Source organism: Solanum dulcamara, chromosome 10, assembly GCF_947179165.1.
Source record: "Solanum dulcamara chromosome 10, daSolDulc1.2, whole genome shotgun sequence".
NCBI lineage: Eukaryota > Viridiplantae > Streptophyta > Magnoliopsida > Solanales > Solanaceae > Solanum > Solanum dulcamara.
In genome coordinates this window covers 73,158,994-73,184,715 of record NC_077246.1, presented here as the reverse complement: position 1 = coordinate 73,184,715, position 25,722 = coordinate 73,158,994, and the positions used below count along the sequence as shown (strand labels likewise).

Below are 25,722 nucleotides of genomic sequence, written 5' to 3'. Positions count from 1 at the left end.
TGTGACTTGTGAGTACATAAAAGAATTTTGTTGGCTGTTTTAATTAATTTATTTTTCTATTGTCCGTTTTGTTACAAAATTATATATTTGTTTCTTGAGTTACGTCATCATCGAGACAAAAAAATTCTGCATACGATGTATTTCTTGAGTTATGTCATCATCAAGTCAAAAAATTCGCGTATAAACTTGTGTTATGCCTATTAAAACTCATACTGTACTTGAATACAATAACATGATCTGAAAATGTGACATTTTAAAATTGTGTTAATGTTAAATCTGATCATATTTACTGTACAGCTCGAAAGAACCGTTACATACAGGGGATCACCGGAAAACACATGGAGGCAAAAATGTCGATCTTCCAGAGTAAGCATACCCTCTTCAAACTGGGAAAAAACGAAGAGGGGACCAATGGTGTCGGGTGTGGTAAGGAGTTTTCATGAGCTTGCTGCTAAATGATTAAATATCGATTCAAGTGTAGATTGACTGACATTGTACTCTGATATCCCGAGCTGGTTTCTGTCGATTCCAAAAGTTTACAACTTGATGAGCGTTAGGAACATAAGAACGTACCTCGTAAAAGAACTAAGTAGAAAGGAAAGCGTACCTGTTCCTCTCTATGTACCCGAAAACATCAGCGAGTGAAAGACCTTCTCCACAAGGCAACTGAAACAATACATGTTATAAGTTATGTAATAGTTGTCTGCAGTGGCGGAGCCACCTTTTGCTGAGGGGTGTCGTTGGAAGATTACACTGTTTAGCTAGGTTAAAATTTTAATTTTATGTATAAATACTATATGTTGACTCCCCTTGTGTCTACTTTTTTACATTTTGACACTCCTCCGTAAAAAAATTGGCTCCGCCACTGGTTGTCTGCACGCTCTCTTGGTTAGAAAAGAATGGTTTTGTATGGATGGTAAAACAGCATCATGTTATATCTCAACCCAACGATGAGTTACGGATGTACATAAAAGAGATGTTAAGTGGCATTACCTGATACTTGACACTCAATCCATTGCAACCTTGAAATGTAGCGTCAGGAAATGAAGACTCAATGAATGAATGGATTTTGGTAAACTTCTCCTTAGCCAACCACCACTCACAGAATATCGGCAACGGGAGTCCACCTGGCATGATTCGTGAAAGAGACGATCAAGCAAATAAAAAAATATTAATTTTCATTAGATGCACTTATCTGTGAATTGGAGGCAACTTAGATATACTCTCTCCGTTTTAATTTATTTGTCATACTTTCCTTTTTAATTCGTTTGAAAAAATGCGTTTTTCCTTTTTTGGTGACTTTAGTTTCAATTTTCCACATGGCATGTTTAAGGCCACAAGATTAAAGGACATTTTGGTACTTTCTATGTATCTTTAGTTTAAGACCACAAGATTCAAAAAAAAAATTACATTCTTAAACTCCATGCCAAGTCAAAACCAGACAAACAAATTGAAATAGAGGGAGTAGGTTGACGTACCATCACGAGCCAACTGCTCTGACAACTGGTCACCGAAAATTTTACAAGAGTCGTCAGTTGCAGATACTAATGCTTTCACCCTTTCTTCATTGCCAAACCACTGTCCAACAGCCATGATCATTTCCTTTGATAAGCTTATTTCTGCCGCCGATGCGTCTTCTGAGACTATAGAGTTAGTACCTCCAATGCAAACTTCAATGTCATTTAGTATACTCCTAGAGTGAGGACGAATATCGAATAGCTTTTCTTGTATTATTAAGCAGAGATTTTCCAGATCCATAGAGCTGACTTCAACTGGTTTAACCTGAAGATAAAGATACAGAAAGAATGTACAGTTACAGATAATGATGTTTGAAAATGAGTGCGGAAAAACAACGGTCACAAGTACCTCAAGTTCAAGATGATTCCCGAAGCGAGTTTTCAAGTGCTGAGAGCTACCAAGACACCTCAACCTGCCTCCAACCTTTGGGATGCATAAAGAACAAGAGGGAAAACAAATCATTGAATTAGGACTATGGAATGTGGGATACATGTAGTAAATGTAAGCACAGTGCTCAGATACCATTATCCCAATCCTTGTGCATAGAGCTTGAGCCTCATTCATGCTGTGGGTAGTTAAAATTACAGCTGTCTTTCCTCGTCTAGTTGACAAACGAGATATAACTTCCCACATGAAACGTTTGGCAATAGGATCCATACCTGGAAAAATTGACAATATAAATCAAGATTTTGTAAAAGAAGCATCTATTAGGATAGAAGGTTAGTAGGTAACATTGCGTTGTCTTGTTGTCCGTTCATATTAGTAGTCGTAGTATTGCTCTTGTAGTTTCTTGTCCTTCGATTGTTGTTACTATCTGTTGTTCTTGTACCTCGAATACATATTGTTTTGCACTTTTGCTGTAGTTTCTGTAATGTTACCATCAGTTTTTTTTTTGGTTATTATTTTCAGGACTGCTTTAGACTGTTTTTCCTTGAGCCAAGGGTCAATCAGAAACAATCTCTCTACCTTTGAGGTAAGGGTAACGTCTGCGTACACTCTACCCTCATCTGACCCCACTTCCCACTTTGTGGGACTACACAGGGTATGTTGTTGTAATAGAAGCATCTGGACAAAGTTTCTCACTTGAATCAATTAAGTAATTAGAGAACGAAAAATGTGAAAGAAAAATATATTGTTTTGGAGTGGGATTTGCAAAAAACTGTTAGATTCAGCATTCCACTCTGAATGTATGCATTTGGTACAGCTAAACATCAGAATGCAAAAATGTGGAAGAAAAACTGATGGTCTAGTACTGGGATATGTAATCATCTGTCGACTGATAGAATTTCTGGTATATTTATAATATATAGATATATACTTACATACTCGCACGCACATACATATAGAGGATGCTTGATAAGAGGTTTATTATTGAATTCATCACTCAATTGAAGGAATCTTCCTCAGTATGTGAAATTGCAAAATACTTAAAAAGGCTGTAAACATATGTAAATGTGCGAACATTGCAAATGTATCTATATAGTAATAAAAAGATATTACTCCCTCCATTCCACTTTATGTGACTCTTTCCTTTTTCGTCGGTCACAAAAATAACGACACTTTTCTATATTAGTAACATTTTAACTTTAAAATACCTTTTTTACTCTTAATGTGATGATTTACAGCTACACAGCTATCTATGTCTTATCTTAGACCACAAGTTCCAAAAGTCTTTCTTTATTTCTTAAACTCCGTGCCCAGTCAAACACCTTCACATAAATTGGGACGGAGGGAGTATTAAGTTTGATTTGGAGTCCAGAGCATGAATGAGATCCAAAAAGGGAAAAGAAATACAAATAGAAGGATAGCAATTTAGAGGTAACTGACGACCTGTGGATGGCTCATCAAGAATGACGATAGGAGGATCTCCAATCATTGCAATTGCAACAGATAACTTGCGCTTGTTTCCTCCACTCAAGGCAAAAGATGGTTTGTTTGCATGCTTCATCAGGTCAAACTCTAGCAACTTTTGCATAACAACCTGTCAAGATCTACTAGTGTTAGAAATCATTTGATGGTCAACACAGACCACTTCAGCTAACAGACAAAAGAAGATTTTCGCTCTCATTCAAGTACTAAATTCAAGGCAGATTATTTTTTGACTACTTTGCAATCATGAAAGTTAAGCTAAATTATGATTGCATCTAATTCGAGTACAATCAAGCGCAACGTACATCTTCCAGATCATACTCTGGTACTCCTTTAATTCTTGCGTAGAGCTCAAGATGTTCTTGGACAGTCAGAAATTCTAGTAAAGCATCAAACTGAGGACAATATCCAATCTGCACATAGAAGACATCAAAAGTATATTAGCTATAGAGCTGACATTTTATTTTGAAAATATCCTAGATTTACCTGTGTTAGTTTTTCTTTTCCTTTTAATTTTTATTTTTTTGATAACTCATCTTTGATAACAAAATGGAACTAGGTTCATTATACCAGAAGAACGACACGTACATGTCTACGAGCAACCTTGGGGTCTGAACGTATATCTTTACCAAAAATGAATGCCGTTCCATCACTAGGGTATTCTTCTCCTGCAATAGTATATTTTTAAGTGAATATTTGACCCAACGTTGGTTTATTTTTCAAATGAAATGAAGAAAAGTAGAAGTACAGTAGGATGTAAGCACAATATTTGCAAGTAGGAACAAAATAAGTACTTAAATCACAGACATAACTAGTGAGAATGAAATACACTTCATGTTTTGCTTCATAAAACATGAAATGTTTAAGAAACAGCATAATTAAGGTACCCAAGGAATTTTACGAAATTTAAAACCAATACAATTACCAAGAGAAGCATATTGTCAATAGCCAGGTTGTTTTCCAGCAATTGATCATATAAATAGACATAATACATAATCAGACACTCAAACTTGGCCTAAGTTGACAAGTAAACACTCCAACTTTGAGTATGCACATCTAGACACCTCAACTAGTATCCATTGTGTCAATTGAACACTCCAACTTACAAAATGATCATCTAGACACCTCCAAAATTCATGTGCCACGGTAGCGTCGGGGGTCCATGAAACATAGTAAGGACGAGTTCTAATGTTTCATTGTCAGTTGAGATCAAGTTGAGGTGTCTTGATGCATACTCTCAAAGTTAGAGTATTTACTTGCCAATTGGAGCCAAGTTTGAATGTTTGTTTACATATTATGCCTAAATAAAAAGTGGTTTTATAGAGTGTAGACTTCTTTATTATCACAAACATGCATATACTCACAGCTGAATGGAAGACTACCTCACAAATACAACATTATGTAATGCTGCAGAACAGAATTGTACCAGATAGCATTGACAGTGTTGTTGTCTTCCCTGCTCCATTAGTTCCTAAGAACCCAAAACACTCTCCTTCTTGGACAGAGAAAGTCAGTGAATGGACAGCAGCTTTTGGAACTTGGGACTTCCCTCCAGGATAGACCTGAAAAAGATGCATACATAGTTGAACATAATTAACACTCAAATATTTTGAACTACGGGAAAGAGATTTTCTTTTTGAGATGGAACAGGAAAGAGAGAATTCATACCTTCCGAAGATTACGGAGGTGGATAACTGCATTATCAGTTGAGCCAGATAAAACCCTGTCTCTCTCTGCTTTGACATCTACGTCCTCATCGAGTTCAGAAGCAACATCCCCTGAGGATGGTCGCAGAAGAGGTTCGTAAAACCCCAGGGAATTAGCACGTCTAGATTTTCCCAAGCTTTCCCACCACTCATGAACTCTGGAAAGACTTCTTTTTTGTTGAGGCAGGAATTCAAGCCCCAGAGTTAAAAGGAAATACACAATGGCCTGCATTGATGGATATCCAAAATCAAAAGTTTTTTTTTTTTTATACTACAAAATCACAAGGTTTTTTTAAAACCTAAGATATCTTAGCAAAGGCTATAAATGATGTGGCGTACAGAGAGCAAGGAAGAAAAACATAGAGGGAAGATGAATAATGAAGACACAACGGAGAGTACTAATGCTAAGAGAAAAACAATTGTCGCTTACAATACATAAATCTCAACTGGTAAAACTGCCTGTGCAAAATTTGAGGTCAGCCAAAGGAAATTATTCCATTGTCAGCATGTACATGCTCAGAGTGGTAGTGATAAAGTAGTCCATGAAGATGGTGGAAATGATTGGCTGTACAGAGTAGCCTTTTTTTCTTTTTTTATGTAGTGATAACTAAATCCCCGAGGACCAGTAGCACAGGGTTCAAAATTTGGTGAATAATGGGCCTGTCCCTCTTCCTGTCTCCAAAATATCAGGGTTTTGTCAGTGGCTGGGTTCAGACTCGCAACCAGCAGGGTAATTATTTATGTCAGAGGAGGTAGAAAGTGCATCTAAATCATAGCATATTTAAGCATAAATGATACAATCTGGTGGACATGACAGGCAAGTGGTCATGAATGTCACGTGTTTTCAACAAATGAATTGTGTCTCTTTCCATCACACGAGGAGAGAGAGGGGATAACTTAACAAAAACTCTACCAGAAGATATAGTATGCATGGACTTTTTTCTTAAGAAAGAAGTAGCTACGAGATGATCAAAGCTGCAATAAGATATACTTCAAAAAAAAAATGATCAAGCTGCAATAAAGTTTATTTAGAGTCAGCAGACCAGATGGCTACCTCAGCAGCCAAGTATGATATGGAAGCACCAGTCACATTCCAGTCAAGTACGTTATCTCTAGATCCATTCTTCATCCCTTGTCTTAAAAGAGCTAATGAAGCTAATCCATCAGCGAAGCAAAATCCCGGTGACAGTCTAAAGAAGTTCTGAAAAGATTGTCCCTTGTTAGTAGGATCACATATGCACTATTGAATACAAGAAGAGACATTACTTAAATGTAGGTAGATAATGAGTCTCTTGAAATGAAACGATATCTAACTTGACAATCCAACTAAAGTATTTCATTTGTTATTCCCATTGGTGATAAAATACCTAAGATTGGTGTGAATAGGAAGTCTTATCAAGAAAGGACAGCATGACAGACAAAATGCACAAGTTCTCAAGATCATCCAGTTTCACGAATATTTTTTGGTACATTGATTAGTACAGTGTTAAAATGTTCCATCATTTCGTTTATCTAGTTTTTCTTGTCGTTCCAGATGATTTGTCCTAGGACTTGTAAAATACTCGCTCATTGTTGAGTTGTCGCCAGAGAAGTCATTCCATAATCTTACTGCTATCTACGGAAAGCTTCCACGTGACCAATTAAGTAAAGCTTGATGATAGAAAAATTCATTTCAATATTTCAAACTTTGCCATTAGAGGGTAGAAGGGGAGCTTTGGAGCAATGGCACAGTTGTCTCTTGCTGACCAATCAGTTATGCATTTTAGTCGTGGAATCAGCCACTGATGCTTGCGTCAAGGTAGGCTGCCTACATCCCCTTGGGATGCGGGCATCCCTAGACCCTGCGTGATAGCAGGATGCTTCATGCACCGGGCTGCCCTTTTTAAATCAAAGGGTACAAAGATTTCAGAGCTAGAGATCCTACCATCTGCAGTAGCAGTAGCTCAATGCATGGAAAATGACAACTATTAAATAAAATCAAAAGAATCACTCTAAAGGATGCCCTTGATTCTAAAGCTAAAACCATACACATAACAAAATATAGTAATTCTGAAAAAGAAATAATTTAGGCCTTCCAACCTTGAGCAGAGAATTTAAGTGTGTTGTAGAATCCATAAATCCCATTATGAAGGACAGAACCATAAGAATTAGGCCAGTGAAAAACTGGATGAGGAGGACGACATTCTGCACATAAAAACAATATCAGGATCAGCAATATTATTTTTTCTGATTGGTATCAGGATCAACAATATTCAACAGCTCAAATATTAAGATATCCTGCAAAACAGATACCTGAGCCATGCTGTGCTCGGAAAAGAAGAATGTGAGGCAGTATGTTGATGGAGCGATTGCTAGTCCATATTCAAGAAACAACACAATTGTTGGGATGAGAGAATCCTTTCCAATAAATTGATCAAGACCTACAGAAACAGTTCTTTTTTAAGATTTTGGATAGCGAAATCAGATTTTAAAAAGAAGGTAATGTGAACAAACAAAAAATATACAACTTTATGTGGTATTGAACAGAGAAGGCATAATACATAAACTTGCCCTTTAACTTGGCCTCAACTGACATCTATGCCCTCTAACTTTGGTGTGCACAAGTAGGCACTTACACAAAATTGAACAAATAGAAACATTCGTCCTACGTGGCAAATATGTCCTATGTGGCGTCCTATGTGTATTATGCCATGTAGGATGCGTGTGTCTACTTGTTCAATTTTATATAAGTTTAAGTGCCTACTTGTGCACACCCAAAGTTGGAGGGCATAGTTGCCAACTAAAGCCAAGTTAAAGGGCATAATTATGTATTATGCCAACAGAGAAAAGACAACAATATCACATATACTCAAGAATGTTCCATATAATTGATAGTCTTCCTCGACAAGAGGTTGAATCAAGGATGGGAAAAGAAACATGTAATCCGTATAACATAACAACAACAACATACCCAGTGTAATCCCGCATGTGGGGTCTGGGGAGGGTGGTGTATACACAACCCTACCCCTACCTTGTGAAGGTAGAGAGGTTATTTTCAATAGACACTCGGCTCGAGTAAACATATCGAAAATCAAGTATATAAAGCAAATATAATAGCGAAGAGGTCATGCTGAATACAATTAAGAAGAGAACAAGTTAGCAACAACAAATAATATGATAATTGAAGCAAAGGAAACAACACATACTGATAAGAGAACTAGACCACGCTCGACTACCTACTAATCTTCTACCCTAATCCTCAACCTCCATGTATTTCTATCTAGAGTCATAACCTTAGTAAGCCTGCATTGTCATGTCTTGTCTGATCACCTCTCCCCAAGACTTCTTCGGCCTACCTCTACCTCTCCTTATACCCAGTGATCTGTCTAACATATGCTAGAAAATGAACCTTCAATCAAACTCAACCCAAAACGAGCTCATGAGGTGAGGATTGCCAAAGACTGTAAAAGATGACAACAAACTATACCATCAAAAAATGTAGGACTCTTAACACCAACCTGCAAGCCCATGATTGAACATCGTCTTCATAACTTATGGCCTAACTCAACCAATGTGGGACTCTTAACAATCTTTTCTGTCATCATAGATCCAACCAGCCAAAGTAATGCAGTTTAGATAGGATGGAGTAACTATGGGTTTTATCTCAATCTCATATGAGGGATTGAGTAACTTGGGAATAGTAATGTGAAATGACAAAGATGCTGCTGAAGGAATTATAAGACAGACGCATAAAATAACTATTCAAGAACAAATGGTAGAGGAGAGTGAATCCAAGTAACAATCTTTACTCTTCCAACCAACAAAGGATATGAAAGAGGATATTAACCAACTGAAGACATATGCATCCAGAATAACGAAGTTAGAAAGAAATTCAGATCTACAATAATGCATCACAACTATTGATTCCAACTATTCTATTTTTTTCTTTCATCAAATATGATCTACTACTCTTCTTTATTACTTGATCAAAACCCGGGATAAACCTGTTAATTAGACCCATCAAGTATTTCAAATTTTCACCTGATGTCTTTATTGAAAAATGATATCTGATAAATGAAATGGCTCTTTGAAATGTTTTCACAGTGCATGGTAGCAGAAATCTGAAACTTTTCCACAAGATATCTCATAAATAAATGCAAACTACAAGACTACAAGAGAAAAAGTACAATCTATGAAGAGCATAATTACAATTTAAGCAAAGTGAAGCTTTTTCAAAGTTCTTTTTTAACTTTTAAGACCTTAATGAAGAATTCTTGACTATCAATCATTTAAAGCGAACTCCTTTATGTATAAACAGAGGAGAAAAACTGAAGCATACCAAATATCCAAAAGAGAACTAACGCAAATGATGAAGGAAATAAGAAGCTGATGAAATCCCATATATATGTGGAAGCCCAATATGAGAATATGGACACCTGCGGAATTTGGGAGCATGAAAGCATCATTTAGAAAGCAATTCTTAAAATGTGGGATAGACTAAGACATGTCGAAGAGAGAGCATCTATACCCCACTGATTAGCTGTTGATGCTTAGCTTTCACTTCACGTTCCTACAAAAAAAACATTGCATACAATTGGTTTCCAGCCAACAGAGTGGTTATACTTGACGACTCAAGCAAATTACAGAAATCACTCTTCCAAGGATGAAATAATGTCCAGAACAAATGAACATGCCAATCATGGATGAGCACCATTGTTATGTATTATGTGTGAGAAATGTTAGGATGTCAAGTGAATGTGTTCAGATCATACATGTCTAGAATCATTAAATTTAAAAGGGCATCCCGGTGCACTAAGCTCCCGCTATGCGCGGGGTCCGAGAAAGAGACGGACCACAAATGTAGCCTTACCCTGCATTTCTGTGAGTGACTGTTTCCACAGCTCAAACATGTGACCTCCTAGTCACATGACAGAAACTTTACCAGTTGCGCCAAGAGTCCCCTATCATAGTACTTGAATAAAGTAAAAAATATAAAATATTCTACAGGATACCTTAAGATGCTCTCTATTTAATCATAGAAAAACTTACTTTATTAGTATAGACTGATTATTTACTAGCCTAATACTCCTATACAAGGAGAACCTTTTGAACATTGTTGTTTTAATAAGGTAGCACCTCTAGTTGCTTCATAAAAAGATTCTCTTCCTCCAAATCCCTCACAATTCAAAGAGGAAGTTATATTCAGACCCAGACTTTCCAGCAGTACTACTTACAATTATCTGATGCTGAGTTCTTTTAATTTTCAATCAATCGGAGTTAGATCCACCCGGTGGAAGGATCAAGAACACCTATAAATATCATTTCTTAAATGCAATACAATATGCAAGGAGAAAGAGTAAATTTACCTTGACAATCGCCACAGCAAATGAGGCAGGAATAAAAGAAAATGCTAAAGTGATTACAACTGCTGCAGAGAAGGCGTCAAGATCCTAAAACACAAATGAAGGATACAACCATAAAACAAGCAAATTCAGAATTACATCATTGACTGATGTATCATAAAGCAATAGAGTCAATCAAATATTGGGAAATGGAAATTGACAACTTGTTATTTCACCAAACTATTTATGGTTAAAAAGTGTATGTGTCAGTGGTAAAAGACTAGCTTCACACATTAGTAATCTGCACAGGATTTCTAGCTTCACACATTTAGTAATCTGCACAAGATTTAAGTTCAGAATCTAGGTATAGTAAAAGATATAGTCACAAAACTTCACGAACTCAAAATGAATTGTTAAATAAGACATGTTATAGATGATATTTTACTAGTTTAGCATGTGTAGCTTAACCCGTGAAACAACCTGCAACACCACTAAACCCAAGATTTACTTTGACAGATTATCATGTTAAATTTTATTTACAGGAATAATGTATCACCCATCAAGTATGACTTCACCATTGCTTGTTCTTTGAGAAATAGTCAGTCAAAGAATGTTGCCGCTGAAACAATTAACCAATAGATTTGCGTAGAATGCTACAATTTCATCAATGATAAGATGATAGCAAATCATACATGATGTTGCTGATGCTGGCTTGCTGTCTGCGGCAAAGGGTGGTTACGAGTGCGAATTGTCATATTTTCATTTTGTGTAGCTAGCCTGAGTATTGCTGAATTCATCAAATTGATAAATGTTGGAGCAGAATGCTGACAAGAACTGTTGTATAGAACAGTATACTCAAGGCTCCCATCACCACTCTGATTATCCATGACTATGGCTCCATACCTGCAATAGAATATGCATGAAACTGATTTAAAGCAGGAAAATCTAATTCATTTGGCAGACCTAAAAGACTAAATTAATAACCATTGAAGGCAAATCAGGAAGAAGTAGAATATATAATATGAACATCATATTCAATCGGAATGTGATGAGATTTCATTTACTTGCATTTGAAATAGTCTAAAGACAATAGGAGGTTTCTGACCATAAAAGATGCCCAGGGTAGTACAGAATATCTTGTCAAAGCGACTTGTTTTATTGTAATTCATCTTCACAATAAAATAATCCAACCACCATTATGTTTTATTGATACAGGCTTTACATTTCATGGGTTAGCACATTTATGCAAGTTAGGCATACTTGTTGTAAGCACATTTATGCATGTTAGGCATAAAGTCACATGCAGAGGGGTTGGCCTTCTGGATCGAGCTCGTCGCACGGGGCTTGCCTAGTGCTGTTTACCTCTCCTGTGTGATTTGCAAGCTATTGCACAAGAGCGGGTTTACCCGGTGCACACCCAAAGGGCAGCGCTTGCGGGTCCCCTTGTCATCAAAAACATGCCTAACATGTTGTAAGCACATTTACACATGTTAAGCAAAACAAAGACTTCAACCCACATAGAAGTAAATTCCATGTGCGGAAGGGTGTTATATAGTACACTTTATCCCTCATTTATATAAAGCTCGACCACTCCACCTACTGTCGTAAGGTTTTAGTTAGATATCCACATTATTTCATATGGTATTAGAGACAAACCCATCAAAATTCTTGTCAACGCATTGTTGGGCCCCCATGTTATATTATCCACACACCAATGTCTAAAACTTAGCATACAAAAGGTGTTAAGTATCTCACATTGATTAAGTGAATGGACCGGTGATCCTGGACAATCCTCACCTCTCACCTCATGAGCTAACTTTGAAGTTGAGCTAAGCCCAAAGTCCATTTTCTTAACAATATTCACCAAAGATAACTATAATTAAATCTCCTTTTCTCACAAAATTATTAATTTAATAATGATATACTATCTCTAACAGACCCTTGTGGTCGGGCCCTTCCCCGGACTCTGCGCCATAGCGGGAGCTTTAGTGCACCAGGCTGCCCTTTTTTTTATCTCTAACAGCTTAATTTGCTTCTAGATTTGGTGATCACACACTTCAACCAATGTGAGACACTCCCATTTTATCAATCAATGTGGGACACTCTAACACCCACGTATGGAGCATAAATAACATAATATGAGGGGTCCAACATTAGGAAAGACAACAACAGGGAGGAGAATGAGAATGGATATCTAAGACCACATTAGGAAAAAAATAGACATTTGGCTTAACTAAACCACAGAACGTAGAGCAAATGGTGAGGATTGCCAAAGACTTATAAGGAGACAATAGACCATTGCCGCAATAAATGTGACATTGTTACACCCCCACCCTCCACAAGCTTAGACTAGACATCGAGTGGGAATAACATGGGGCTACAATATCGAAAAACACAATACAGGGATGAGCTATAGATACTTTTCCTTCGGGAGCACTAGTAAAATACTAACCCATCAACAACATACCCAACGTAATCCCACAAATGGATTCTGGGGAAGGTAGGATTTATGCAGACTTAACCCTACCTTTGTGAGGTAGAGAGATTGTTTCCGATGGACCCTCAACTCAAAAGAGAAGTTATTCAGGGAAGGGTTGCAAGAAGAAAAACATGACAAGAAAAAAAATGACAGCAATCCTTTGAAGCTGAAGATGACTTTCAGAGTAATTCACCTTGACTGATAAGATTCATTGAAGCTAGACATCAGATATTCACTCATCGAAAGTAGGCGAAGGCCCAAAGTTGATCCTGCTGCTTCTATGGCGTCGTTCAATGCCTTGGTAGAATCAGGAAACCTGTATGTTGTCTCATGATACTTTTGGATCCAGCCTCCATGGACATGGTTGGCAACCTGCACAGTTAAAGTATTGTAGGTGAAGAACCTTTAAGTATTATTAGGAAGAGTAAAGATGTGGCCGTAAATAGTAAACAGACCTCCTTTGCTATAGGAAAGGTGAGGTCAAAAGGAATTGGACCACCTCCTCCACCACCACTTAATAAAGGATTAAAGTACGAGGTCGTGAAGAAGACTGGCTGCTGATCAGGATGTGACTTAATCTTAAGAAACAGCAGACCAAGAAGCAAAAAGAAAGCAGGAATTAACAGCTGGAATACAATTGTTTTCTGATCTCTTTGAGCTGATTTCGCTCTCTTAACAAGTAGCGCTTTCGAGTGTTTCCAGAAAGTAGATATTGACAGTATACCACAGCAACAGCACTGCATCGTCACAAGCCTAATGACACTTGAAACTGCAGCCCAGATTAGACTACAAGCTGAACCAATTAAGGTCACCATAAGCCAAATGACTCCAAAATAGTTTCCACATAATTTGGAAGGGAAGAATGTCTTCGAAGCATTAGTTTGGCACACTTTTAAATCAACGGAATCACATAAATTTGGATCCACTTTCTCCTCAAGGATCTCTGCTTGATCGAAGTCACCACCAGCAACCCTCAGAAACACTTCCTCCAGAGTAGTGACAGATATTCCATAACTCTCAATGCCAAGATTGTCTATTTCTCTACAGTCTGTTGTTTCGAATTCAGGGTTGGATCTTCTCATGCAGCGCTCTATTTCCCGAAACATGCTCTCAAAGGAAGATGAGGATGATAGGGGAAGCTTGAAGGAAACCTCTGCAGCAACCTACAATAGTTGAAAGTTTAACTGTTTGGCATGATTAACAAAAGCTTCTTGTCATAAGAGTTTTTTTTCCTCCTTTCTTTTTATATGATTGCGCTCAATACGCAAGTCGGCATCCTAAATCAAATTCCATAGTCAAAACACACCAAATATGAACGCTATTATAGAATGAGATAGAAGGCAAAGGAAGGGAAATATTAAATATTGAATAAAGAAAAGTACTTCGCTCACGCATGTTGCAGAAGGTACATGACGGTAAACAATATCAGCAGCTACTGAGGCACCTGGCGCAGTCTGCAGAGAGTAGCAATACCACCAAGAATTTTAGAAATAAATATTTTGAGACAGGAAGGCCCCAACTTTGTGAATTTAACCTAGAAAAGCTGAGCATACCTTCACCACAGTAAGAGTGTAACCAACCCCATACTGATGTTTCAAGAAGATTGAACTGTCAAGAAAATGAAAACTCGAGTTGATAAATTCCACAAGGGACATTAAATTATAAAAGCATGAACTTCCTCAGAGTTAACTCATGGCTACAGCGAGGGCCAAGTAGTCTCAAGATGGCCACTCCTCGTAAGGGTAGTAAAGTACGCCTTTCCTAGTGCCATGCGTTCTATAAGACTATAACCCCCAAGTGGAGCTAAATTAATTCTAAAATAAACAAAATTTCTCAGTAGCAAAGTGAAACACCTCCCACAGCACTTTAGAGAACCATTGGCCATGATAGCAATCCGATCTCCTAGCACATCAGCTTCGTCCATGGAGTGTGTTGTAAGTAATATGATTCTTCCCTTCTTTTTTCTTTTAATCAGCTGCCAAGTTAACCGCATAGAGTATGGATCCATTCCACTTGTTGGTTCATCGAGAATAATAACCTAAGAAGTAGACTAAATTTTTCAGGAAGTTTCAAGGCACAATAAATGAACAAATTTTCTTTAACTTGTACTAACCTTACTGTTCCCTATTAGAGCTATCCCAAGGGACAACTTCCTTTTCATACCTCCAGAAAGAGCTTTAACAACAGTATTAAGCTTGTCTGCCAATCCAACCTTATATAACATAAAAAACAAAAATCCTGTCCCTGTTCAGCTTATTAAGCACAGAAGGATGAGTTCGGAATTCAGTCATGGAAGAAATTATTTAACAAGCAGAACCAAAGGGAAAGGAGAGAAGCTACATTTTTCAAAAGTAGCAAGAGGCGCTCATGCAATCAATGATTACTCATCCTATGTGAAGGCTCTATACAGCAAAGTTCATTCGTACTTCCATGAACTTTTCAAAAGAACTTCAGATTTTTACTATTTATTCTACAACATAGGACCTATTTCAGCCTTTTTTGTTTCCAAAAGTATCTAGTGCTCTATCAATCAGGTTTAAGTCCACTAGTTCATCTAGCTAGAAAAAAGGTGACACCAGATATATTGCACAGGAATGATAATTTAATCTACATTCAAGATTCAAGAAGCTATAGCACCATAATCCATCTCTATCAATAGTGCTCAGGGTAAAACTCACTTCATCAACCATTTCAGTCACAGCCTTTTCCTTAGAGTCTTCTGGAACACCCTTTAAATCAGCGAATATTTCTAAATGTTCCTTCACCTGGGAAAAATCATTTAAGCACAATATGGTCATGAATAGAAGGGACTGTATACACTCACAACTGAAAGCATAGAGCACATAACCTCTAAAAAGAAAAATATGAAACAAAAAACAAAAACAAGGCAGAGGAATGGACCAAGCAAAAAAAGAGTTTCGGTGATGTCCCAAAACATCACATGCATCAAAGGCTTGATAGAAATATCACATTATGTAGTAGAACTTGTTTACCCCACTTGATATTAATCAGGTGTGATCTGAAAGTGTTATCTATTTGCAATGTTCAGAAGAGAAAATGAAACTTTTCAGGAATAGAGGGCAAATTTGTTGAGGTTGATATGTCTTTGTTACAAAAATTAATCAAAGATAAACCAAATAGATGTCCCTAATTCCTCAGAAACTTCATTGCCCCCTCGGGACTACCAGTAGCTTCGGTTGTTGAATCTCGTGCAAGTTAGGTTGTGGTTGTATTGGCTGCAAGCAGAACGTAGGCGCTTTAGGTGTGTGTTGACCATGCACTCTCGCTTCGTGTAATGTCGTATGTATGATAGAGGTAGTGTGGATGATAGACTGCCAACTAGTTAAGATAAAGGTGTAGTTGTTGATACAGTCATATTAAGTATGGTGCTTGCCTGAAGTCTTTAGTTACAGCTAAAGAATTGTATGTTAGTGTAGATATAAATGTGAGAGTTAAAGAACCCCATTTTCCTTTACAAGAAATTATGTACGAACATTGGTATGAGATGGGCTCGAATATAGCAGAATAGATATAGAGGATTTTATACAGGCGACCTCAACTAGTTTGGGGTTAAGGTTTAGTTAATTATTTGACAGTTAGCTTTCAATAGAAGGATAAGGAAACACCTCTAGATGATACCACCTCAATATAAGCGCAGGCAATTAGAAGCACATGCAGCACAAAATGAAGTGAATATTTCTAGATGACACCACTCCAGAATTAACGCAGTCAACTAGACACTTATGTGGTAACAAGGTAATTGAAATCCTCACAAAGAGAAAGAGGAAAGTATCAATAGCATCTCCCATGGCACTCAAATAACTTGCTTACAGTTAATTCAGGGAAAAGAATATCATACTGAGGGCAGACTCCCAGGCTCTTCCGTATCTCAGCCTGTTAAAGTAACAAAACTAAGTCAGATAACCAAAGTATCTGAAGTTCTGAACAAAAGAGACTCAAAATGAACAATAAGAGAATGGCAACCACCACAATAAATTTCATTGAGCTAAATGATCCACTAAACAAGTTTTCATTAGGGTTTGATGAATTGGGACAAAAAGACGCGCACACACATATTCCTAGCGGCTCATATCAACATTTCAAGGCTTTAAATCTTGTCAAAATATGAGGACCTCAATGTGCGATTTACCATGTCAGTTAGGATGTTTTTCCCTAACACCAGAGCATCTCCAGAAGTAGGAGAAACGAGACCAACAAGCATGGCTATTGTACTGCTTTTACCAGCCCCGTTGTGTCCTTCAAAATAAAGAAGTTATATTCAATCAACACAAATCAAGAGAAATAAATGAGACAAACAAGGCAAGAAAAACAAATACTAAATTCCAGAACTATTAAAAGGTATTTTTCCTTGAAGGAATTGTGAAATGAAATGCTCACATTCTGACAACATCAGATGAAAGATTTCACAGGCCATTGCATAATCTCTTCTTGGTTTTTAATAAAGTAACGAATTTCATTAAAGAGGGGCAAAAACGCATCTGTATACAAGTATAGCAAAAATAGAAAACCTTACAAAAGTACATGGTTTTCTACTAATGACAGCATTGTGTGATCTTATAAACCAAGAGAAAAATGTTCACATAACATTTTCAGAAGTTCATTCCAGTTGTACGAATCTAATGGATACTACTATGTCTCATAATAAGGAAATTAAAAGATAAAGCAAAAGTTGTACACAGTTTTGCACATCAAATAAGTATGCACAAAATTAAACTAATCATTGGTCTTGCAAAAGTTGTTCTCAACCCTCGTTTGTCCTTCAGGACTATTGACCAGCTTGTTCTAGGTAAGTTAGAGATTAATGATCCAGTGAAACCACAGAAAATGGCAGAGACAACCAATCATGGTTACCTAAAAGTGCCAGAATCTGATTCTCGTACAATGTCAGTTGTAAAGAATTAACAGCACAGCAGTTTCCCCTATTTGTAGCATACACCTTTTGCAGGTTCCTGATCTGAATACATCTGCAAATATTGTAAAGCACAGGTACCACTGTAAGACAAACAAACACTTATTGCATATATGCACTAAAATCTTCGAAATCCAGATGACACAAATTTACCTGCCATCCGATTCTTGCTGCTTCATCTCCAAGCTCATTGATTCTAGAGTTGGTCCGGATACATCTTTTATAAAATCAGTACTGCTTGTTTCATCATAATGCTCAGTGAATTTGACTTCTGAGGTGGATGCATAATTATTTCTGGTATTTTTCTTCCTCCCAAAGCACTTCTGGATCAAGGAACGCAATGGGTAACAAAATCCATTCTCCTTGTGAAGTACCTGATTGGATAAGTAAAACTTCTCAAACTCATCCAAAATGATACCATTATAGTAGCTTTTATAGAATACTCCAAAAGATTAAAATAGGTAAAACCAATAGGAATCTAAAACTAGCAAGCTGTTATGACCTTTTTAAAATTTTAAAAAAGATGATTTAAGAAAAAAACAAAGCGAAAAAGGAAAATCCTTCAACTACAGTGAACTGGAAAACTTTTGAGAAATAAAGGGAGAAGAAAGCAGAATCGAGAAGAGTTTTTTAAAAAAAATTACGGAGTCTAGAAGAGTTACCTTGTCAAGATACAGACCAACTGCAAAGTACAACAGACTGTCAAGTAACATCATCAGGAGAGAGACCAAAAAGCACACTCCTGAAGATTCCTGTAGTCATAATATAAGAAAACAAGATGGTGAAGTGCAGGAAATCAACAAGAAAAGAAGATAGAAATCTGAAAGAACATACCCGCCACATATTACTCCACCGGAGTCCAACATGAGCACGCTCATAGTCAGCAAAATTGATGGATCCTAACGCAAAGGCCGTAGGTGAAAGGAAAGAAGCAATCACTTTCACTATCCTACATGAGAAATAAACAAGGAGTTTTATGCACTGCAGCTATCGCTACAACTACGTAATCACATTGAATGAAGACTAACATGGAGACTGTTTCGTCGTTGACAGTATAATAAGGAAAGAATGCCCCGAGGAAAGTAAGGGTCCCGACAGCTACTGCAGTTTTTGCTCTTGTGAAGAACGTGGAAATCATAAATGAGAGCATAATTCCACTGAGGCCAAAGGAAAAGAAATACACGAACACCAACGTCTTATCACTGTATTGAAACAGGGTACTCATGGTGCATACTGTAAGTAGCACAGAAGAAAGAGCAAACTGCCAAAGAAACAGAATATTAAACAGGCAGTACAGGTGACTTATGTCTTGAAAGATCAATATTCCAAACAATATTAATAAGCAGTATAACTCAGACATGATTTGGTTCATGAAAAGGTTTTAAAAAAAATATATCAGATGCTAAAATCAGACGAGAGAAAAAGAAATTGTAGTGATTCAATTCATTCATGAACAATTGAAGTAAGGGTTACCATGTCTAAAATTTCCAAGGAGCTAATTCGTTTATTTCCATTTGTTAGCAAAAGATTTAGAAGTAAATACTAATAGTCATACAACAGAAGAAAGTTTCTCTAAACAAAGTCATACAAAAGGAGAAAGATTCTCCCTTTATTTCTTACTTTTCCACCTTTCTGGTTTGGGTGTCACGTGTGCGAGCACTCGCAATTATGTTTTTCTTATGTTTGAGGAATTAGTCTTAAGGGAGACAAATGTTGCAATGTTTGGGGAATTAGTCTTAAGGGAGACAAATGTTGCATTTTTACCTGAATAGCATATGTTATAAACCAAGAGAGATGAAATATGGTGTCTTTCAAACCCATCATGTAGAGGCCCTCTTTTATCTTGAGCTCCTACAGATCAAAGATGCCAAAAATAAATGCTAGGAGAAATACTACCACAACTGCAATTAAGTTAGAAAGTGAAAAGAACGTTTTCGGGAGAAAAAATATTAAGTGTAAAGATATGGCGCTTGTGCCTAACTCAACCCCAAAAGCGAGCTCATAAGGGGAGGATTGCCCAAGTCCATATAAGCAGACCACAGTCCATCCCCCAACCAATGTGGGACTTTTATCCACTCTAACACTCCCCTTCACGCCCAGGCCCAACTGGAGCGTGGACTGGGAGTCCAAACGGGGATGGACCTGGCTCTGATACCATGTCAAGATATGACACTTGTGACTAACTCAACCCCAAAAGCTAGTTCATGAGGGGAGGATTGCCCAAGTCCATATAAGAAGACCACAATCCATTTCCCAACCAATGTGGGACTTTTATCCACTCTATCATGAAACAATTCTTTTTCAGATATGCTATACCTTTTCTAAGACAGAATAACTTATTAAACGAGAAATCGGATAAAGAAACCCCAGCAAGTACCTACAAACCAATATATCAAAGCATGAGATAGAATAATGAAAGCACAAGAAAACATACATAAGTGAAGAAAGCCAGAACTCAAGAAGAAGAGAAATATAGAATTCACATACAGCACTCCCATGACTTTCTTGACAATGGACTGGAATTCATTATCCGTATATTCACGAGTTGGAAATGGAGCAAGTCTTATGTCTGAAGGACTAAACTGAGTCCATGGTATCTTGAGCTGGGCATCTGAATCAAGAGAGTGGCTAGGCGAGCTTAGTAAGTTCGTCATAGTTTCTTGAGCAGCATATATTATGAATGAGTCCATGACTTGTTGGAGCTATGAAAAGAAAAAAGGAAAAATATACACGTGGTCAATATATGTGGCTATTGGGGTGGAAATGAATTCTTAAGCTACAACCTGCCATTGATTTGAGAAATTTAGACACTTTTATGACACATAATTGTACCATGATATGGGAAGTAGCAGATATAAGCCAACGGTCATATTTAACTCTGTTTCTCCACTTCATCCAAAAGATTAAGCAGCCAAAGAAGATAAATACAACAAGTTTTAGATCTTAATGCAGGCAACACATATCTAGTTCAATCAGTCTTTTCTGCCAGCTTGCAAGATATTTACTAATTTATTATGTCTTCAATACACCCTCTAGGCATGGATTTTGTACTTCACTTAAAAAAATTCAAGCCAAATACTCCATGGAACTAACAATAAAATGTGAACAAAAATAAATTAGAAGGACTAATATAACCATTGGATCCGAAAGGTAGCAGAGACGTTAACAAACTCTTACTGTTAAAAACCCACTGAGACCATATTGCAAAATTGGTACTGTGTTGACACCTAATGCCAAGTCATTCAGAAATGGACCATTTGTGTCCATTATGGTTTTAACATTAGGAAATCCTGAGAAAGCCCATGTATGGTTTAGGCGTATGCTATAATCAAATAACTGAGGACCTTGCTCATGAAATACTACTGCTCCTTTAATTTTGGGGTTTGTAAGGTTCCTACAAAAAAGCAAGAAATAAGAAAGATGACTTGGCATTTTATCCTTTAGTATAAATACGAAAGTATAACATGGACATACCATAAGGAAATGCACATGAAACCTCCCAAAGCAAATATTTTCCATCAGACAGTACGTATCAAGAACTTAAACTTCACAAATTTAGCAATGAAATGTAAAAGCCTGGTTGCACAGTTGGGCATTTAAAAGCAGGAAAGAGAAGACCACGGCCATGGGAGGTTGCCCCTTTGGCCCTTATGTGGGTAGTATGGAAGGAGAAATTGGAAAGTGATACAAGGAATTGAAAATGACTTTGCATCCAAGGGTGTGGCTTACTGATCAATGAAGCGGGTTGAGAACCATATGGTCTCAGGTTCAAATCTTAGCGGAGGCAAAAACACTAGGTGACCTCTTCCTATATGTCCAAACCTTGGTGGACAGAGTTAGCCGGTACATGTGCAGGTGAGCGATAGCAGGTATCCCGTAGAATTAGTAGAGGTGCAGGCGAGCTGGCTTGGAAACCACATTTAAAAAAATATGACTTTGTGCATTTGAGGAATAGCCTCGTGTATACTTTCTATTCGGGGAACCCACGAGATCCCTATTTGTATAGAAGATTGGGGGTCTTTTGCAAAGAAAAATATTTTGATGTAGGCTTCCAACTTCTTTTTGTGAACTGCTTGTATAGGGGAGCTTTTCAAAACAGAAATATAATTATCTACCTTATTAAAAGCAATCCTCACAACCAACTTCAAAGCCATATCCTCGCGTATATGATATACCAAAATAAAGATGAATAGATAGCTCACTTATTTTGGTCATATGCAGCATAAAGGTCCGAACGTAGATATGATTCAAGTTCTTCTTCATCTTCATAAACTTTGGTAACTAGCTGCAAAAGAAAAAAATCTTAAGCATCATCTGAAGCAAAATCTAGAAGACATTCACCAAATTAAGAGACGGCCAGACAGTAAGTTGAGTTATTCATAACAGCTTGTATTTACAAAATGTTGATCAGTATAAGTTGTTATCCCTGTCTAGCAGATATGTCACTCTCTTTCAAGATACAAGTGTATTTATCATTGCAACGGTAGCACAATGAAATTGGCCTGAGGTAAGATTTCAAAATAATACGAAATTCTTTGGAAAGCAAGGTATTGGAACCATTGACTTACAATGGAACACCCTTTTTTCATAACCGAGAAATATCTGAGAGCCAGTGGACTTGCAATGAAACACTTTTACACCAGAACACAAAATATAAAAAAAGAATAAACTCCATTTTGAAGTTATTGTGCTCTTTCCTACATTACAGACTAATCAATTGGCAAGTGATCAGTACCATCATCTTAATACTTAGAAAATTTTCATGAGAAGAGAAAATAAGACCTGATTTCAACATTTAGAGAAAAATATTGTGAAGAAATATCAGTAAGAGGTAAATCACAGAATATACCCTCAGTACAGGAAATTTTAGAGACAAAATGTTGATCATCATCCTTGTCTCAGCTGTATTAGGTGCAAATGCCAAATGCTCCTCCTTGGCCAATAGTAGCTCTAGAACTTGGTTAAAAGGGGGAGAAGTATCACCTTTTCCAACTTCCACAAACATCCCTGTCCCTTTCCGAATATACCTGCATATTTCGTGTTTACCAGTTTCAGATAGAAGAATCATGATATAAGTACAGGAAACTAACTGATAATGTGAAACTTTGTTAAGCAGGATGTGGTTAACAAACGTTGATTATCAGTGGACCAGCTTGGAGGAAACAGAAGACATTGTCAACAACTAGAAGTATATATCTGCCACTCTTCAATCTCCCACAATGTTTATATAGGCACTTGGAAAATGTAACAATAGAAAATAAATCACGTTGCTTCACTTAACTAATAGCGAAGGGAAAAAGAGCTTCATGCTTTCCTAAATAAACTTAGTCCTACTTCATTTTCAGCCTTTCCAAAAGACACAAGAGAGAAATGACATGAACATAAATCTACTATGAGTAGTTAAAAGCAAGTTGAGGAAAACATACGGCTGAGCTGGGTGGATGCGGATATCAGATTTACTCCTCACAGCAATCAACAACAGCATTACGAGAGTTGGGAGTAAAATCTGTAATTAAAAAGATTTATTTTACAAAGAAGTCATTAGACCCTCTTCTCTCAATAAAAAGCTATGACATCTCAATAACCCACTGCAGACAGAAAACAGAACATAAAATTTAGAATTTGATTACAAAAACAACTATTATGCCTCAGTCCAAAACAAGTTATAGCTGACCCCAACTTGTTTGAAACTAAGGCCTCGTTGTAATCAAATTCATCGCACATTCTAGTAATTTTAATTTATTTAAACATTAACAAAAAAAACAATTTTAAATGGTTAAGCAGTAACAGTTGTTAAAAGAGTAAAACTTTCAAGTAACTAAAGAATGGATAATCACAAGAAGGGGAAAGAAACAGATTCTACAGCAATACCAGGGTGCCTAAATTGTTGAGATCTGCATCCCCAATGTAATGTAGAAGCCAAAAACATAAAGTCTGAAATTCACTTTTTTTTCCTTTTTCCTACTGTGGTTTATCAGAGTTTGAATCAAATTAGTTTACATGATGCGACACTTTCTAATGTTACATGATGCAACACTTTGTAATGGTCCAGTACTGATTCACAGGAACTATTTACATTGAATTTCGTTCATCCCCTGTCAAGGTTTAGTTTTTCTTATTGGTTCTACACCTTTAATGGAAAACATTGATTGTCTTCATAGTAGCACGATTGTAAGTAAAATCCCACACAACTGCTACTTGTAATTCTGTATTTAAGCCTGTTTCCCCATAACATATGGTAGATCATAAAAAGAGGACGACATGTAACATTCTTTTTTCTTTTAGGGGAGGTGGGGGAAGGGGTGTAGCAAGTAGAGATTAACTCTGTCCACCAAAGCTTAACCAGATGGGACGAATACCCTAGCTATTTTAGTCTCTGTTGACATTTGAACTACGGTCGCCCATGCAACTTATTCTTTTTGCCTCCAAATATTTTTATTATAAGAAACAACAATTGATGAAGAACATAAGGAACTAATGGAGCTCAACTCAGTCTGCTGTAAGTCAAATTCCGACATTGCAGATTTAGTGTTATCTCCCTAGTAAAGCTTACCCCTTTCATCTTTTTCCTAGAGGTGCAAGATTTAATCCTTATCAGAACATTCCTTCCCTTTACTCCAGCATCCCCTCCCATCCACACACCCCTCCCACCTCACCCCCTCACCCCACACACACAAAAAAACTGAGAAGTTGACTGTACTTGGCCCAATATTTTGGGTTTTGGTGACATTATCATTTTCCAGGATTATAACAACTCCTAATAGGATGATCACCAAATAAAGCAACTATAATATCCTCACTCCATCATAGACAGAAAATAAGTAATTAACAACAAGACATGATCACCAAATATAGAATCTTGGATAAAGATATGAACTTCAGGAAATAAACAATCCATGATAAAATTATCCAAAAATTCAAGCAAACCCCACAATAGAAAAATTGATTCTTTTTTCCTTCATCAAAAGAAAATTTGAATCCTTTTTTTTCCAGGGCGACATTAATATTTTCCAGGATTATAACAACTCCTAATAGGATGATCACCAAACAAAGCAACTATAATCTCCTCCCTCCATCAGACATGAACACCAAATACAGAACCTTGAATAAAAATATGATCTTCAGGCAAAAAACCATCCATGATAAAAATATATCAAAATTCAAGAAAACCCCACAAAAGAAAAATTGATTCTTTTTCCTTAATCAAAAGAAAAAAATTGAATCTTTATTCTTTTTTCCTATTTTTAATCTCTTTGAAGTATGAATTTGCATGAGCTAACCTCAGCAAAGGTAACAAAAGGGTGTCTAATTTTGAGAAGCCAATTCTTCCTAAGCATAGCTTTGAGCTGTCTTCTTGAATTCCTCATATCTTCTTTTTCTTTCTCCTCCTTCTTTTCCATGATTCTGTTAAACCCTTTTTCAATTTCAAGAATTTAAACAGAAAACTGAGCAAAACCCAACTTCAATTAGCTCCTTTTTCTTCACTCAGTGGACAGAAAAAACAAGAGAAAGGGGTGGGGTCGTGGGGGTGGAAAAGGTGGCAAAGGAAGAAGAATCACTTTGGAAGCGAGTTTTCTCTACTGTGACAATGAAATCAATTCCCAAACTAACATCAAGAAAAATGACAAAAATGGTCCCTTATGTTTGATGGTAAGATCAAAATGGTCCATCTTTATGTATGTATCGAACCGTTTTGATCTTTTTAATTTGTATTTTTAGCTTCCATCAAATATTTATCATTAATCATAATACCAAGGATATGCAACCCAAATAATGTTTTAGATATATAAAAAAAAATAGAAAAAATTTACACCTCAAAAGGTTATACTAAACTTCATAAATTAGCATAAGCTACAAAATTGTATCTCTAAATTTGAGTTTATACTTATTTTCTTTTCT

The 25,722-nt window shown here is 36.8% G+C and overlaps 1 protein-coding gene across 2 annotated transcripts; it reads right to left on the bottom strand.

Moving 5' to 3' along the window:
- Positions 1-173: 173 nt before the first annotated feature.
- Positions 174-25,432, bottom strand: LOC129870291 (ABC transporter A family member 1). Of its 2 annotated transcripts, none has more exons than XM_055945018.1 (40): positions 25,104-25,432; positions 23,250-23,329; positions 22,673-22,850; positions 22,026-22,108; positions 21,001-21,217; positions 20,311-20,525; positions 20,140-20,200; positions 19,588-19,674; positions 18,852-19,084; positions 18,658-18,772; positions 18,486-18,575; positions 17,977-18,197; positions 17,766-17,878; positions 17,044-17,150; positions 16,725-16,787; positions 15,572-15,658; positions 15,007-15,105; positions 14,747-14,931; positions 14,447-14,501; positions 14,276-14,347; positions 13,349-14,056; positions 13,087-13,265; positions 11,107-11,317; positions 10,439-10,522; positions 9,601-9,642; positions 9,412-9,508; positions 7,386-7,513; positions 7,173-7,277; positions 6,148-6,294; positions 5,056-5,319; positions 4,814-4,949; positions 3,976-4,055; positions 3,693-3,800; positions 3,349-3,499; positions 2,041-2,177; positions 1,867-1,941; positions 1,479-1,782; positions 994-1,127; positions 608-666; positions 174-519 (listed from the first exon to the last, which is right to left on the bottom strand). In XM_055945018.1, the coding sequence occupies exons 1-40, from the start codon at positions 25,221-25,223 to the stop codon at positions 438-440; spliced, it is 5,712 nt and encodes a 1,903-aa protein (XP_055800993.1). In that variant the 5' UTR covers positions 25,224-25,432; the 3' UTR covers positions 174-437. The 2 variants fall into 2 exon arrangements, with proteins under 2 accessions (XP_055800993.1, XP_055800994.1); XM_055945019.1 differs by having other exon boundaries at positions 14,285-14,347.
- Positions 25,433-25,722: the final 290 nt, after the last annotated feature.

What these genes read in the sequence shown, in the direction of transcription:
- LOC129870291 (XM_055945018.1), bottom strand. Translation starts at nt 25,223, where the DNA reads ATGGAAAAGAAGGAGGAGAAAGAAAAAGAAGATATGAGGAATTCAAGA. An exon ending in CCAAGGTTGCTCGTAGACAT is followed by an intron (nt 3,801 to 3,975) that starts GTACGTGTCGTT and finishes TTCTATGTGCAG; the next exon opens with ATTGGATATTGTCCTCAGTT. An exon ending in GATTGAGTGTCAAGTATCAG is followed by an intron (nt 667 to 993) that starts GTAATGCCACTT and finishes GTATTGTTTCAG; the next exon opens with TTGCCTTGTGGAGAAGGTCT.